General features: G+C 37.4%; 1 protein-coding gene across 2 annotated transcripts in view; it reads left to right on the forward strand.

Moving 5' to 3' along the window:
- Nucleotides 1–17221, forward strand: part of grb10b (growth factor receptor-bound protein 10b) — an 84680-nt gene that overhangs the window by 18091 nt on the left and 49368 nt on the right. For both annotated transcript variants that reach the window (XM_047360899.1, XM_047360900.1), the window contains one exon: nt 8867–8963. In XM_047360899.1, the coding sequence (XP_047216855.1) occupies nt 8867–8963 (97 nt within the window). The remainder of the gene's footprint in view (nt 1–8866; nt 8964–17221) is intronic.

Consider the following 17221-nt stretch of genomic DNA (forward strand, 5'->3'; position numbering starts at 1 on the left):
TTCTAGGTAAATGATCTTTAGTGGTGTTTAATTAGTTATCTCATTTAGTAAAATAATATTTAGGGAAATATTATTCCTAGACTGGAAACTAACAACCTTTCTGGGTCAAATGGTCTTCAGCTGATTCATTCATAAAGTGGGTGACCACGTGATCTTCCCTGCCCAAACACCACCTCTTACGTGAACCGTGCTGAAGACAAGTTGTCCTGGCTGTTGAAGAAAAACATCCACATGTGGGTAGACAAAGGATGAGCTTGCAGCTAGCCTTTGTAGCTGTGGGGAAAGGCGGCTCTTGGCCATCCGGGCCGAACTACACACAGGGTGGCGTGCTTTGTTGTGGTACCTTTGTCCTTCCTTCAGACCGCTCCGCTCGCCGTTGTAGAGACAGGATCTCTGCTGGGAACTCTCTGGAACACAGTCAAGCCACGCTTGTACCTAAATTGTCCCTGTTTGCGAATGAATACTGGATACACAAACAGTAATTCATTCCTACTTAACTTTGTGCAAATGATCGCATGATCGTATGACACTCTTGGATCCAATTTGAAGAGTTATGCATGTTTGCCAGCAAAGAGACACATGTCTCTCCTTCTAGCTCCGCTGGGGACTGTTTGTTGGAACACTGGGTTTTTATTTCAACAGTGAAGTCATGGGAAGTCCACTCTCCTTCTGTTCCTGGGCAGAGTTAGGAGTAGGAGTATATGTGACAGTGTTAAAACAATGGTAACAGCAAATAAAAAAGTGCCAGGTTTTCTGAATGTGTCTAACATATTGACAGTAGATTTTTTTAGCACTTTTGTTTTGAGGGTATTTTTCCTATCTAGTTCTTAATACTTAAGAAATGTGATAAACATGAACCTGAAATCTTTATTTTCCCTTCTTTCAAACTTATGTCACTCACTCAGCCAATGAACACCAATACAACCATGAGTAACCTCAGTCTGTTTCAGTGATTGCCTCCAACTGCCAACAATCGTTGGGCCACAGAACATGTACATTTGTGCAGCACCAGCTCAAAGCGCTGTTAAAGCTTTTACTTGGTTGTCCTGAAAAGAGTGTCTTTTATCCTTCAGATGCAGGTGGAACTGCTGGGTTTTGACCTGCAGATCTGGCTCCTCTGAGTTGAGCCATACTCTCGCTGAGCTGTTGTTAAGTCTACCTTATATAACATAGTAGAAAATAAACTGGGCACTGTAAGACCTCTAAAGCAAAGTCTTTTCTACAATTGGCAATTGTAGAACTGGGAAAAAGTTAAATGAGCATATGTAGCAAAAGCTTAGCTAGATTAAAAGCAGCCTTCAATCTGGCTAAAAATCAGCCCAGCGTCTAGAATAAATAAATCACAGGACTTTGGAGTGAAACGATTTTTTTTTTTTAATCATCCAGTCAGTTATTCATAAGCATCAGGATACAGGGTAAGGAACATTAAATGTATAGGTTTTGTAGAAAATACGTGCTTTTGGATTAGAAACGTGGCACTATTAGCCCAGTGTAGGTCATCTGGGTCATGGTTTATACTGTGCCCTTTGAACTCAAAGCAAAAGGTTAGCAAGTTCAGCCTTAATGAGATAGAGAGTTCGGTGTTAATACCCACACCTTAAAGAGAGAAAAACCAAGGAATTGCTGGAGGCCATGCTTTGATATGAATGTGTATCCGTGAACAAATGTAATTTTGTGCAAAAACCCCAGATGTAATGTGTAATTTCGGGCCTGATCTAATGAAGGTTTGCATGTATAAAAACACATGTAAACTTGATGGTGTGCGCAAAGCTGATCTACTAACCAGGTGCAACGAGGATTGCATGTGTCAAATGAGCAGAATAGCAGGCGCAATCCATTTAGTGTGTTTGTCTTCAATAATATGCAGAATATATGCTGTTTATCAGAATGTGCAAAATGCTGGAAGGAGGATATGCAAATGTCCTAATTTAGCACATGCAATGTGATTAATCAAAAATGAAACTGATGGCGGGTGCTGTTTTTGCGTCTCTTTTTAGCATGTTTGAAAAGCGGGCGCAAAATGGCACAGCGTTTCAAACACGTCAGCGGTCATTGTGGCAAGAAGGAGGCATATGTACAATGACAGTTGATGGAGAGAGAGAACCTTCTGTGCGGATGTCAACTTAGTTAGACTGTCAGAAATAAAAATTGTAGAGACATATCTATCCAGCAATACAATTTTTGAGGGCTGATTTGGAGCTAGTCACAAATAGAAGCCATGCCATGTCTCCTATGTGAAAACTCTGCTGTATGCTCCACAATATAATAATGCCATGAATGTGGGGGAAAAAGACATCTGTAGGGACAGATTTGAAGGAAAAAAACTGTCTCACGCACACGTGAAAAAATATTTTTGTACAAGCAAATTAATGCTCCGGCACAGAGACGCTGGAGTCGAGGATAGGATCCTGCAGCCATGTCTCAGTAAAACACATAATACTGCATGCCCGGTACTCTGGCTGGGTCCTTTGTAGGGCTTGGAGTTCATCCAACTTGTTTCCCAACGATCTCACATTGCCCATCATAATCGACGGAAGAGATGGTTTGAACTTCCTCCTTCTCTCTCTTCTCTTAGCTCCTGCTTTGCATCCACGGCGTCTCCTTTTCAACTCATCAGGGATTAGGGGTTGTAGTTGAAGTATTATTTGAGTTTTGAGATATTAATCAGCTGCTCCCGGTTGTAAGAAACAACCCCGTTGCCATGGCAATGCATCATAACAAATGTCCAAATATATTAAGTATTAAGAAAAGTCCTCCAAGCTGCACAGCAACCGACACTGGAGAGGACTGTCGTCCAAAAAAAATCAACTGTATCCACCACAAGAGGAATAGTTCCCAAAAAAGAATAAATCAGAATCAAAAGTAACAGAGCTACTCCAACCTACTGCCACCTTGAGCGGTGTAATTCTAATATTTTAATAATTCTAATATCAACAAAAACACATAATCAACGATCTTCATCTACCTGGAATGTTACTCATGATCCATTAGAGTTCTGGTCTTTTTGTAAAGCTTTGATACTGATAAACCAATTCCTTTTTTTCCAGTGACTATTTTGTAAAAACAAAGCACTGAATACATATTTTTAATGATCTTCTTGTCAGTAGTGGTCATAAATTATTTAAATTAGGAGCAGAGCCAGTGTCTTGCTATAACAGACACTCCTAGTTAAATGTAAACTGGATTTATTCTTATATTAGCAATTAACGTGGTTAGCATGGTTATTACAAAAAAAAAAACTGTCTCTGTGTGTTCTGTTCTACAGAATGAAATCCTTCTTATATATCTTGCATATGTGTGCCCCGACTTTTACTGAAAATGCTTTATGGAAACTCGGTGTTGCTAAGCTTCTGGAGTCTTCACTCAATGACAGCTTCCACAATGAAGAGTGTTGTTGTCAGTGTGACCTGGGAGCATCCAGTATAAAATATCGGATTTCTGAGTTTACAACGTGCCGATGAAGTTGAAAAATTTGTTGATACAATCAGATTTCACTGTGAATCTTTTATAGTCACCAAATTGCCCAGCAGGACTGTATCTTGTTAGCCCTAAAAAAACATTGCTCTGAACCTCACCTCTCACATTTACTGGAAAATTCCAGAACAAAATCTCTTGCTGTGAAGTGAATATGCGAACAGCTATTGCAGAAAGTTTGGACTAGGCTTTACTTCATTTCAACTCATTCAAATTTCTGTCAGAGAGATCATGCCATTATAGTGCCATATATTTCAACACTCATTTTATCATTTTAAATTGATTTAATAGTAAACCACATTTTTTGTTTATAGACATCAAACATTTTGTTCACTGGAGCCTTGAAGGCTTGAATTCTTGGATGGAGCTGGGAATCACCTTTTTTATTTTTGTTAACAGTTTGAGTTGTGCAGGAGCTGCAGTGTGTGGAGGGTAATGTACTCCCTCGTGTGTACAGTGCACAGAGGTAAACATGCATAGCAGTCTGCATGCACAGAAACACTCACTGGGCTGTTTACAAATCGTTCAGCTGTAACAGATGCACCTTGACTTGCTGAATGAGAAAACCCATTCAGTGTGAAATTCCAGGGTTATGGAAAATTTCATTCGTAGATAAAACTGCAGCGATGATCCAAAACAGATTCAAGTGAAGATAATATTCATACTGAACAGAAGGATTGTTTTTAAATGTTAATCTTTTTATATAATGGTATAATTATGATTTGTGAATATATTATAGATAAGTTCTAATTTCAAAGAAGATTGTTATTGGGGGAATAATTAATGCTTAAAAGGTGTATGTAATACATTCTGGTAATGTTTTTCAGAAATGATAGTGTGACCTGATTCTTTATATGCTGAAGAAAAACTAAACTAAAGTGACACAGTGAACTGCTGCGCAAGCAAACCCAAGAAATGTTTGCCAAAGAAACAAGATGTTCTGTAAACTACCAGTCAGCCCCTCCAGATCTTTGTTGGATGACTTGTATAAACAGTCACATTTGCTGAGTGAGAGCTGCAGATAGCTGGTGTTGGACTAAACATCGGATGTACACTACCGAGCAAATGTTTCAGAAAGCCTTTCTCATTTATTGGTTTTATTTATGTTTATGACTATTTACATTGTACTTAGATTCTCACTGAAGGCATCAAAACTGTGAATGAACACGTATGGAATTATGTAGCAAACAAAAAATTGTAAAAGAACTTTACATTTGTTTTATACTTTATATTCCTTACAGTAGCAGCCCTCTGCTGTGATGACTGAAATATTAACCTCTGGCTGTCTCTCAATGAACGTCTGGGAAGTTCTTTCAAGACTTTTTGGAAACCTATTTCAGGTGACCTCATGAAGCTCATGGAGAGAATGCCATGAGATCAAAGCAATAATCAAAGCAAACGGTGGCTATTATAAAGAATCTAAAATATAAAAATGTTTAGAGTTAATTTACACTTTTTGCTTACTACATAATTCCATGTGTTTTCATTCATAGTTTTGTTGCCTTTGGTGAGAATCTACAATGTGTGAGAAAGTGCATCTAAATCTTTTGACGGGTAGTGTATTACTAAATTTTGAAGTGTTCGGCCCAACCATGGGAGGGAACAAGGACTGAACTACACACAGAGGACAAACAAGAGGGTCCAAATCCTGAATCACAAGATGCACAGTATTAACCCATTTTCATGACAGCTCCCATGAAGGAGTCACAGCTGGATTCTCTGTGACACCATAGAGCTACAAAACTCTGCTTCCAGAAGCCTTACTTCATTTTTGCCCGCAGCTCTATACATACTTAATCTGGTAGGTTACGCACATGAAAGTCTTGATCTCACTGCCCGATCAAAAGACTGCATCTTTAAAGAAACCTGGGATCTAAATAAAGTACAGTCTGCTGTCTGAGTAACCAGTGACCGTAGCCTGGGTTAGCGTCCTACTACCAGGCAAATGCCCTTTCCAGCTGTTAGACCTAGCGGTGACCACTCAACTCACTGGCCCATTGGATGTGCTGAACTGTGTCTAGACAGAGAAAATTAATTTAGGATAAAACAATTAAAATATTGTTTATTTCATTGTGTTTTGCTTTCAATTTCAATCTTGACTGCTTGAGAGGTAACAGGTCTCTGAGCCTAATGCATGAACTTATATCTCAGTTGCCAATGCTAAGATGGAAACCACCATTACTTTTGCTGTGTTGTATACACAGCTCATTCTGTTCGTGCTGTGATAGGCTGTAGCACACCACCAGTGCTAATACACACATTATTAATTGTATTAATGATACTTTAAAGTACACTTAGGACTTAGAGGGGTTGCTAAGTAGTGCTACAGCCCCTATTTTCTTTGCTGTTAACTAAGTCGCTAATTATAGATGTGATACAACCTTTCTGTTTGTTTGCCATTTTTGTTGTCGGCTTTTTGAACCAGTGCAGATGTTTTCAACCCAGAATGATATAGTCTAACCGTCTTAAAAAATGAGTGCTATAGCATTTTTCTTTTGTCTTCTTTCTTCTTGTCTTGTTTCAGAATTATAGGTATTAACATCCTCATACTTTTTTTGCATGTGACGTTTTTGAGATATCTTCCCCAGCAGTTTTGTTGTGCATTACATAACACCGGTAAATCGAAGATATGCCTCACAAATGCACGGAGTGAAAACAGCCTGGCAATGTAATGAAATCACATCATTTCACCTCTAAAAACCTTTGTTCCTTAACCTAAGCCAGCATTAATATAGAACCAAAGGTATTGTTTTGGATCAATTTCAGCTGCTCCTTGTTTGCCTAAAACCTCTCGATGATCTCAGTACTGACCCAAAGAGATCATTACTTTCAACCTGAGTCTTTTAAAGGCGAAGCTTTGACATGTATCCCTGCTCTTTTTTTAAGTCTTAACCTCCACAACTTGTCTCTACCCTGCTTTGAGGGCCTTAACATTGCCTCTGACCCTCTCCTGACCCCTTTTAAAAGGCTGAACCCTCAGCCTTTTGACTCCTTAGAGCTTCTTTCAACTTTTTCAATATGAAAGAGTTCTGGTAAGCTCCTTGTCCAAACTTGGTCTGACCTCGGTACTATTTCGACCCTTCTTTAAGGACTTAAGCATCACATGAGTGTCTGTCTTTGTTTCAGTATTTTTGTGCTTTTTTTTCTCTCCATGAGTCTAAGAGGCATTTATAAAATATGCAAAGGAAGAAGCCATCCATGCATTTTTGTTTGCAATTTTCAGTTTGATTCTAAAATACCAGCTCTTTTAAGTAACCTGCAGCATTGCTTTTTTATGTATCACCATCATGAGACAAAAAAAAAAAGAGTTGGTCAATGTGGATTAGCTGGTCAGAGAAAACTGGAAGTTGATAGCAGCCAGGAAAAGCTTAACCGGTACATCTCTAGTTACTGGTCTAAAAGGGATTTAATGTTTTTGTTGACTGTAATCTGTAAGTCATCACTGAACTATCTTGACTCCACACCCCATAGTTAATGCCATACCGTCCCACTACCCAGACAGGTTTGTGGTGGCCTGAATGAGGTGACAATCATGGATACAAGGGATCGTAGTCTTCATTGCTCTTGAATCATAAAAAAAAAAAATCAAAATCTCACTGTTGGCTCACAGCTAGAAAAGTAATGAAACCTAAAAATAGAATGGTATGGTTGACAGAGCTATAATGACACTGTGCATCCGGTGCTACTACAACACTTGAAAGCAGCATTTCTCTGAAGAATTTTGTTAAAAACGTTTAGTCACAATGAAAGCTACATATTTTATGCATAATTTAGTCTAAAATTGAGATATCACTTCATCTCACTATATTCACATTGAATGTTTTTTTTTTCTAATTGCTCCTACAGGGCCAGGTGCTGTTTTATAATATTACGATTAAGAGAGAAAGTCAGTATAAAGACCACAAGTTCAAATGTTTTTTCTGCAAAAGTGTTAATAGCATTTGAACTACTTTCCATTTTATCACTTTAAATTCTCAAATTTTAATATAGTTTAAAGGGATTTTGTGTGATAGACCAACACAACATTATTCATAACTAAAATGAAACGAAAAAGACGGTTTTTACATCTTTTAGAAACAAAAATCTGATAGGTGTTACATGCTTACATGCATTGAGCTCCCTTTAATCTGATATCGTGAAATAAGATGTGCCACTTTCCACTGGTTTATCGTCTAAAAATCCCAATAAAAGATTTTGATCTTGATGTTTCTGGTGGGGCCATGAGAAATATAAATACTAAACACAGAATTGCATAATGAGGGTTGCCTTAATTTTAACTCTAGAGCACAGTTTTTTTAAGGTAACACAATTTTAATATTTAGCAAAAAGCTTTTAAGACAGAAATACATTTTTATAACTTCTTGTGCAGGATAAAAAGTGTTGAACTCAAACTACACTGTCTATCACTGTCTTAAATGTAGCAGAGCACCAACTGCAACCTCTTGTATTATGGCATCAAACAAGGCCTGCTGTACATGATTAGCTCAATGGAGAATTTGTTAGTTTTTTCACATAAAACAAACAAAACTTTGTTAGACTGAATAGCATCATGAACTATTGGATATACCAGGTTATTTCTAGTAAAAAACTATGATGGCACTAACAAAAACTGTAAAATTGTTTGCTATTCTGTGTTTTAGTAATGTCAATGATACAAAGCAAACTGCTGAAACAGAATAAAAGCAACCTTTATTCATGGCCCTAAGTAAGTTAAACCGTTGGGCTAAACTGAAGAAAAGAGAGTAGATCCAGGACTCTGGATGATCTAGAGAGGGATTATGCAAAGAAGAATGGTCAAAGATCCCTCTGTCTGTATGCTCCAACCTTGCTAATTCTTTTCGGATGTTTTGCAGATCGTTTTGGCAAAAGGCATTTAAAAATAAATCTATTAATATGGGTGCCAACAAGTGTGGCAGCAGTCAACAGTTGTTTCTTAGCAGGGATTTATTTTTCCTCTCTGAATAAATGTGCTCAAATTCCAGAAATGATATTTCTTCTTTTTAAATTGAGATTAAGCTAGGGAATAAAGGAATAAAATCTGAATTTATTTATTTTTACATGCTGATATATGCTGTCATCTGTTTTGATCTAATATACACACCTTACCCGTTTTAATGTCTTTTTGGTATGCAGCCATGTAATTTCTGTACAGTTTTAGATCATTTCTATAACCGCCATCATCTGAGGTATTTGTGACATAAATGCTGATTCAGCATAGCTGTAGCTTTTGTTTCAAATGCAGTTTTGCATTGGTCAGGTTGGTGTAAAACATCAAACAGGCCTCTTCTATTGCCAATCAAATGACCAGGTTTAGAGCATCTTAAATAAGAGTTTGTTTTGTAGTGTTTCATGGTGACTGGAAAAAAGCTTTTTTTACTTATTCCCATTACAGCAGGACAACATTGACCGCTCCTCCAATCACCGACAGACTGACCTCATTCCTGCAGGCTTCCAGCAATCAACCAATCAGAGTTCTCCAAACCATCAAGGTTGGTGTTTCCTACCATAACAATATTTATGGATATGTACACTTAGTTACTGTATGTGTGGTAATCTTTGTGCTTAATAACTTTGGTATGAAACTTTGAATTGCTTATGACAAAGATACAAACGTGTTGTCTGAGTTTCATACTTTGGATTATGATCTTGCCACAGAAGGTGGGGGGAGGGAGTTGCTGTTCATTATTCTCTACAGTATGCCAGACCTGGGTCACCAGCTGTAATCTATATTTGGGTTTCTTTCACTGTAAACATTAAAGCTGTTCAAAGGCAGCACTGTGTGGACACAGGGTGCCAATTTAATTATGCTGTGTACCTAATTGTGCCATACAGGGTTCATCTATGACAATCGGAGCATGAGATTTAACTACAATATTGGCTCAGCATGAGAGGTACGGACGGGGAGTCTGAAGGCTCGAGCAGTGAATGAGAACGCTTGGTTTAGGCATGGGGAATAAATGGAGCAGAAATTAGATTGTCATTTTTCAGGATGAAGGGAGCTCACAGGCAGTGGAATACAGATGACTTTAATATAGCAATATTTCTGTGTAAACAGCACAATTTAAAAAGTGTACGTCTAAGGATTTAGTAATAATCTTGCACCTGTAAATAATTTATCCTTATTTCTTTATTCTTTCAAATGCATCACACAATGAAAATGAAGCAGTACCTATAGATTATCAAAATTTTTTAATATCAAAAGTAGAACTACACATAACAGAATTTTGGGATTTCCGATCTTCAGTTTTTCCAAAGCTTTAAACTGGTGATTAAACATTTTGGCTATTTCTGATTCCTTTTTAGAAAATATGAGAGGACAAAATATGTTTTATATTTATTATACATAATATTACGCAGTTGACATTTTAAATTGCCTTTGTCTTTAAAATTAGTGAGGTTACTGCAGCCTGCCTAACTAGCATAGCAAGCTCTGTTCCTTGTCCTTAAAGCAGGGGCGTCAAAATCCAGTCCCTGATACGTCTCCCTGGTCCAACAAATCTGAATCAAATGGCTGAATTACCTCCTCAGTATGCAGTCAAGTTCTCCAGAGTCCTGCTAATAACCTTATTATTTGACTCAGGTGTGTTGAAGCAGAGACCCTTCTGATAGTTGCAGGACACCAGCCCTCGAGGACAAGAGTTTGACACCCGTCTTCAAGGGTGGAGACAAGTACCTTGGCTCTCAAAGGCTGCCACCTCTTCTAAATCCAGCATGTTCCATGACAGATTTTTAAAGCCCAAATAGCATAAAGCAGAGTTTTACTTTACTTTGTTTAGCCTTTCTGTTATCTGCTGATAGTCTCTCTCTCTCTCTTTTTCTCTCTCTGTTCGCAATCTGAATGAACCACAGATAAGACGTGTTGTGGTTTCCTTTTAAATATCTTCTTACATTTCTGTACTTCCTCTGACTTCATTTTTAAACACCTTGTTAATGCTAAAGTTGTTTTTTGGAAACAACACATCTGTAATGTAAATGCTTCCAACTTGTTACTAAGCTTGACCACCTGCAAACATCTATTTTTGGAAACATGGTACAAATCCTACTTATTGCTGATATTGTTTGCCTCTAATTTAAGGACCTCGGAGGTTCCACTTATTTTCCTCTCACATTCGGATACATAAAATCTTTTAACCGAAAGGAAGGGTTCTTGTGTGGTAATCTAGATATTAAGTCTTGTGTTTCTTTTATGATATAACATATTCTTGATTGTAAAACCTGCTTGGCACTAATTTTAGTACGTTCTGACATGTAAAATGTTAGATTTAAAAAAAGGTGGTGTACTACTGTTTGCAGTGACTGTGGCTATAAACGTGTTAATCCACTGTGAGATAAAGCTATCTAAATGGCACTTTGTGAAGACTGGTTTTATTGGCCAGGGTCTTAGAATGGACACAGTGTTATGTTCTCAAGATATCTGTCTGAGATGAGGCGGTGACATCCTGTTCCTTATTGTAACACAGTCACTAATGATATCAGAATGTCCTACTTTGTTTATGTAAAATGATAGCTATAGCCTTTTCAGGACAAAGGGAAACTCCAGTGGATCCTTGCTACTGTCATGGATGTTAATATTTCTACTCGGGACGGAGACAAAGTGGCTTTACCAAACCCATTATCAAATAATATGTAAATGCAGAGCATTTTCAGGATTGTTTTTAACTTCTCCAGTATTTTTGATTTGAAAAGATTTGTTCAACATGCTACAATCATCCAATTACATATACATTCCTGCAGCACTTGCTCAAGAAATCTAGAGCCATATAAACCTGAATCATACCCTACAGGTGGGTAATAAGCTCTAAATGGACTGAAATGCTTCAAGCTGCTGTAATTACATTCACAGCAAGCAGCAGTGTAGCTTTTAGCTGAGCAGTGAGTGCAGGCATGCAACCAAAACAAAGAGTCGGTGCTAATTACCTAAGTACACTACAAGAATATGAATGTGTTGGAGGCTGCAAAGGGAAAGTCGATGTATCAGCATCATTGCAAAAACATAATTGCAAAAACATAATTGCTGGGGTATTTACAAGACGTTTTTCCAAATAAAGTCTCAGGTTCTAAATAATGGGAATTATCATTCTCACATGAGATGCAGGTTGTCTGTCCTGCCTATAGCACTTCATGAATTCATATTATTAATGTGAATATCTGACAGCCATATATTTCTGAAATGTATTGCGATACAATATTTACCCCGTTAAAAATATAAAAATGTGTTTATGTTCAAAGTAAACTATTGGTAATAATGTTATTATCGAATTTCTTTTCATTCGAAACTATTTATGTCGCTGTATCGATATAGTTAACAGCCTTTGCCGAATGTCTCTCCTTCTCTTTGCCCTCTTTCCTGTCTACCTATTGTCAAAAAAGTGGAAAATAAAGGCCTCTAGTGCCGCAAAAAAATATATACCGGTATATATAAAAAAAAATAAATAAATAAAATTTCTGAATAAATTTAACAGAAAGGGCTTTTATTTTGAACAATCAGGAAAGAAAATATATCAGCCAATCCTGTACTTTGAAGATAAGTCTATCTTATCTTATCTTATCTTATCTTATCCTATTTTGTCTTGTCTTGTCTTCAAAGTTGGATGGTGGTCTCAAGTTTGTAAGTGTCTTCTTTTTCCACCAAATGTAAAAAGCAGACACTTTTCATTATGGGCATTATGGGCAAACATTTGGGAAACTAAGGGCAAAAAATACTTTCATCTGACTGTAGGGCATGTCTCCAAAAATTATGGTATTTTTCACTAAGTGTATTTACAAACTGTAATCTGGATTTTAATGTTCCACTGGAAGTCAATGACTTCTTCCTCTTTGGGTGGCCATTCATCCCATGTTTTGTATTGGTTTCATTGTATTCAGCCAGCACTTTAACAAGATCTTTGCACAAAAACACATTAATCTCTGTGCATTTCTGAATTTAAAAACACAAATAAAAGATTTTTATTTATTTATTTCAATATATGATTTGGTAATGCTAAGGGTCTTTATCCCTATTCCCTCACGTTCTCATATCTTGATGTTTTTTTTTCCTATTCACATTCTACCTCAGCTCTCCCCTTTGACCCTCTCCCTCCCATCTGGAGGCTTGGCCCTCAGTGGGTGTGTGTGATGTCACCAAAGGTATTGTACTGAGCAATCTCGAGCCATGCTTTACATTGCACTTGCTCTGGCATTGCTCCCACAGATGCCTTTGGAAAAAAATCCCCTTTGCTAGGCTTGTATTCATAGGCAGTTGAATACAAGCCTGGCTATGCGTGCGTGCGTGCGTGCGTGTGTTCAGTTGATGTACTGTAAATGTATACCCCGTACTCTCCCCTTCTTTCTGCGGGAGGGAGTCCCCTCCTTTTTGTTATGAACTAGAGGGTACCAGTCCAAAATGCATAGTTTACATTCCGGGGTTGAGGAGGGCCATATGAGGCTGTCCTAGGCAACAATAGTCTTGTTTTTGGCAATCTCTCACACACTAATGAGGAAAAACATTTTCAGAAAACCCCAAATTCAGAGTCTCACCAGGCTCTTGTCCTTTACAGTATATCACTGTTATTTAGAGTGGCTTAGGTGGAAAATTGATATAGGCTGTGTTATTTATAAAACTTATTAACTGACTGTAGATGGTCAGAGGTGTAAGGAGGGGAATATTCTTCGAGAAAAAAGGCAGGCATAAAGGGATTCGACTTATGAGAGAAATAAAATAGTGTGGCAGCAAGGACTGTAATATAATTCCTATCTTATGAAAAGCCCAGGTTTTATATTTAGAACAGACTGGTACAGTGTTTCTAAAGTGAAACCGTGGCTGAAAAGATGGTGTACAATTACAGAACATTGTTCAATCTGTGGCTGCATGATATTAAAACAAATAATTGCAATATAGTTGTTGAAAAGTGAGACAAAACCCATGTTTTTGTGACTCTTTTCCTTGTTTTCTATCATCACTATTTCCTCACTACCTTCTGTGAGCATAAACATTTCGAATCGATATAAAATTTCTACATCAGGGACAATGGAAGTCTATTCAGTTGTCCAAATGTATTGTTTTATGTATTTTCCTTGAAACATAATAAAGTAAAACAAACATTGCAGCAAAGATGTTCTTATGGATTGTAAAATTAAACGAATTGCTATTGCCACTGGTAACTCTGGAGGAGATGTAGATATCCACAGCTCAGGTGGGAGAAGCTGTTTACTGAACAACAATGAGATGCTTATGCTTACTCCCCAAAACTGACCTTCATAGAAGACTGGCAATAAGAAATGGACAGTTGAAAGACAGCTGGAAGACGTCCACTGTGCTGTTTGTCACAACAATTTTAATATGTATATTTTAAATGTGTTTGGCATCTTAAAATGTCTATAATATTGGGAATCCACTTATTATGTTAATTATAGCTACATGAGTCAGAATTGTAGAGTTACTTCCTCATAAGTCCACTGTTTTTCAGATGATAGGATTTGGGTTAATCACACTTCTTACTACGAGAGATTTATTTAAATGAAGAATTTGCTGATGAGGCGTTTGTTTCTTGTTCTTATATCCATTTACTGCACAATCTGTTTCTCTGTTTATTATTTAGTTATTATTAACACCTTTGACCTTATGCTTCGGTTTCAATGATTCCCGCAACAACATTTAATGTGTTTAAAGATCTAATAACCAGCTTGAATACTGCAAATTTTCTGACTAGTCTTCTAATAAATATTGAAATCAATACGTGACCAGCCCTCCAGATTCCAAATCCTCATTGTTTTTAATCCTGTACATGCCTGACTATTCAAGGTGCATGCTTTCAGTGTCATCAAACTGTCTTACGGCAGGGAGGGTGAAGCATAGCTTTGTTTCTGTAATCGTGACATGCACTGGTGACTCCGATCGCACAAATGTTACATACCTGCGTTAGTTTAAGGGTTGAATTTCTTTGTGTGCAAACAGCGCTGCTAATCCAAAGGCCCTTGTCTTCGTTCAGTGTGGCTTTTTATGTACCATGTGTCTAGTGGTATGTAGCTCTTTAGCTCTCCAGGTTATCTATAAGTAGCTGCTCCAGCTTACCTGTTACTATTAATACCTAGAGATTACCCTGTGAGTCACAAGCACCTGTGATACGACTGTCTGACATGTTTTCAGGAAAATCTCCACTAAGATGACGCTGAAGGTTTCAAGGGCTAGCTTGAAACAGAGAACTTGGTTAGGAACACCATCTGCTTGGGTTCTGAGTCTCCACTCTTCTCCCAGGCTCTGTGACCTTGACTGTCAAATGAAATGCAAAATGTACTTTCATCTGGAAAGAGAACAGAGAAAATGCTTCTGACTTTTATCTGGTTCAGCAGTGGCTTAACACGAGGAATGTAACAGTTAGAGCCCATGTTCTGGATATCTCTGGTTTTGGTGACACTTATACCTCTGACTCTAGATGCAATCCACACCTTCTGACTCTCCCCCAAAATCTTGAATGGTCTTCCATTCCCAATTCTCTTATGTCTGGGATCATCCTTGTAGCCTGTGCATCTTTTTCTTCCACATTGTTTCCTTCCACTAAACCTTCCATAAAAATGCTTGGATACAGCAGTCTCTTAACAGTCAGTTTTGTAGCTCATTATGAAGGCCGTCAATGACTGCCTGCTGGACCACTTTCAAGATACCAAATTTTTAATTGGTCTTAGGTTAAATATTCTGAAAAACAGAATTTGGAGTTTTTTATTATCTGCAAAATAGAATTATACAAATTAGCTGAAATAGACACTTGAAATATAGCATTCTGTATGTACTGAGTTGTATTAAATCTGAGTATGTTTTCTTATTTATTTAGTGAAATGAACGAGCTATTTGATGAAAGTATAATTTATTCAAATGCATTCGTATATGTGACACATTTCATGATGCTTATGGCTGTCAGCTGTGCAAGGTTTATGTTAAAGAGGAGTTTTGCATTCCATTGTTTAAAGGAATTATTATGTGTAACATTGTGGTTTGTTCTGACTGTATTGTATTAGTTATTAAGGACATTCATATTATTTTCTTGTCTTGTGCGTCATTGTAATGCATTGACAAAAATTGCTCATTTCTGTAACATGTCAAACAAAGAAAGCATTCTGCATGTGTATGTTTTGTTCTGCAGCATAACAAACTAATCTCTGGGTTAGTTTTCATGTCCTGTTACTATTCTGGGGTTTCATGACTCTATGATTAGAGCTTGTCTCCCCCTAGTGGCATGCTCTATTTGAAATGGCATACTTGTGAAATGTGAATACGCCAGGTTCATGATGACGTTTTAAGATTTCTTTTCACAAAATGAATAATTAGTTAAAATATGAATCACCAGCACAGAATGTAATTTGAAATTGTGCAAAGTTAGACACCCACTTTACCCAGATGATTAAAGTTTTGTAGCGTAGAGCAATTCAATTAGAATTTCCCCCTCAGCTGAAATGACACTTCTTGAATTTCAATGTGCCTAGAGGTTTTCCAAGGGGCTTTGAGGATGGATTCTTCTCCTAGGGGAGAATTTATCCTCTTGCCTTATAAATACATTTAAAAGCTAGATGTTTGAAATGTGAATTAAAAGCTGATGCTGGTTCCTCGGCTGGCAGTTCCAGTGGTAAGGAGTTCAGAAGTGTAATGGGCAGGTTTGTGCCTGCACCTGATTTCTCTGGAGATTAGGTTCACTGGGCAGAACAATGTATGCAGACAAGACTGTCTTTCTGATAAAGCAACTGGGCAAAACTAGGTAACTATCAGTACGTCTGTGTGTTGTCTTCTGTGCGTGTATGGATATACATACACACCTACCAACGCAGATAGTGAAGATAGGGGAATAATAGGAACATATTTTAACTATAGTGCAATCCAAACATGCTCTTGTCTTTTTTTCTTTAAAAATGTCTTGTCAGATAGTGACTCAAAAAAATTTTTATACCCCTTTTATTTTCACAATTTGTCATTTTGCAGCCACAATGGGATTTTACTCGATAAACCGAAATAAAGTAGCAAATAATTGTGATGTGAAAGGGACTCAAAGCACTGTTTAACAAATAAATGCCAAAAATGTATCGTCCAAACTGTGTAGTGCATTCAGCCCTTTTTCTGAAAGAAATTTTAGTGCAGCCGGTAAATACAGCTGTTGTTTGATGGTCTCAGGTCTCAATAGAGAACATGTCAGGGATGTAGATGTAGAGAAGTCTAAATCAGGATTACAATATAAAACAATAAACAGAACATTGAGTATTTCACAGACCACTGTTCATTCCAACACCGGAAAACTGAAAGAATGTGGCACTGTCAACCTTCCAGGACATGTCCGTGTCCATCTAAACTGACACACTGAGAAAAGGAGAGCAGTAATCAGAGGAGTGGGCATGAATCCAATGGTAACTCTGGAGTAGGTGCAGAGAATCATAGCTCAAGTAGGTATATCTGGTGATAGGTCAACTATAAATTAAGTTACTATGCATCTTAGCTCTGAAACTAACTACCTGAAAACCTTAAATATGCTGAAAACATTCTTGCTCACAACAGCTTTTGACCAAAGGCTCTGAATAATGAACTCCTTGAAACATTTGTTTCTTTTTAGCCTTTAATATCTGTATTTTATCATATCTTCCTTTTATGCAATGCCTTTTTATTTTCCTTTTTTGATGTTCTTTAAAGCACTTTGAATTGCCTCTTGTATGAATAGCGCTATATAAATAAACTTGCCTTGCCTATAGATGTGCAAGCCATTTTGGAAGAGTGGCAAAGAGAATGCCATTG

The sequence above is a fragment of the Girardinichthys multiradiatus genome, chromosome 3, assembly GCF_021462225.1.
Source record: "Girardinichthys multiradiatus isolate DD_20200921_A chromosome 3, DD_fGirMul_XY1, whole genome shotgun sequence".
Lineage (NCBI taxonomy): Eukaryota > Metazoa > Chordata > Actinopteri > Cyprinodontiformes > Goodeidae > Girardinichthys > Girardinichthys multiradiatus.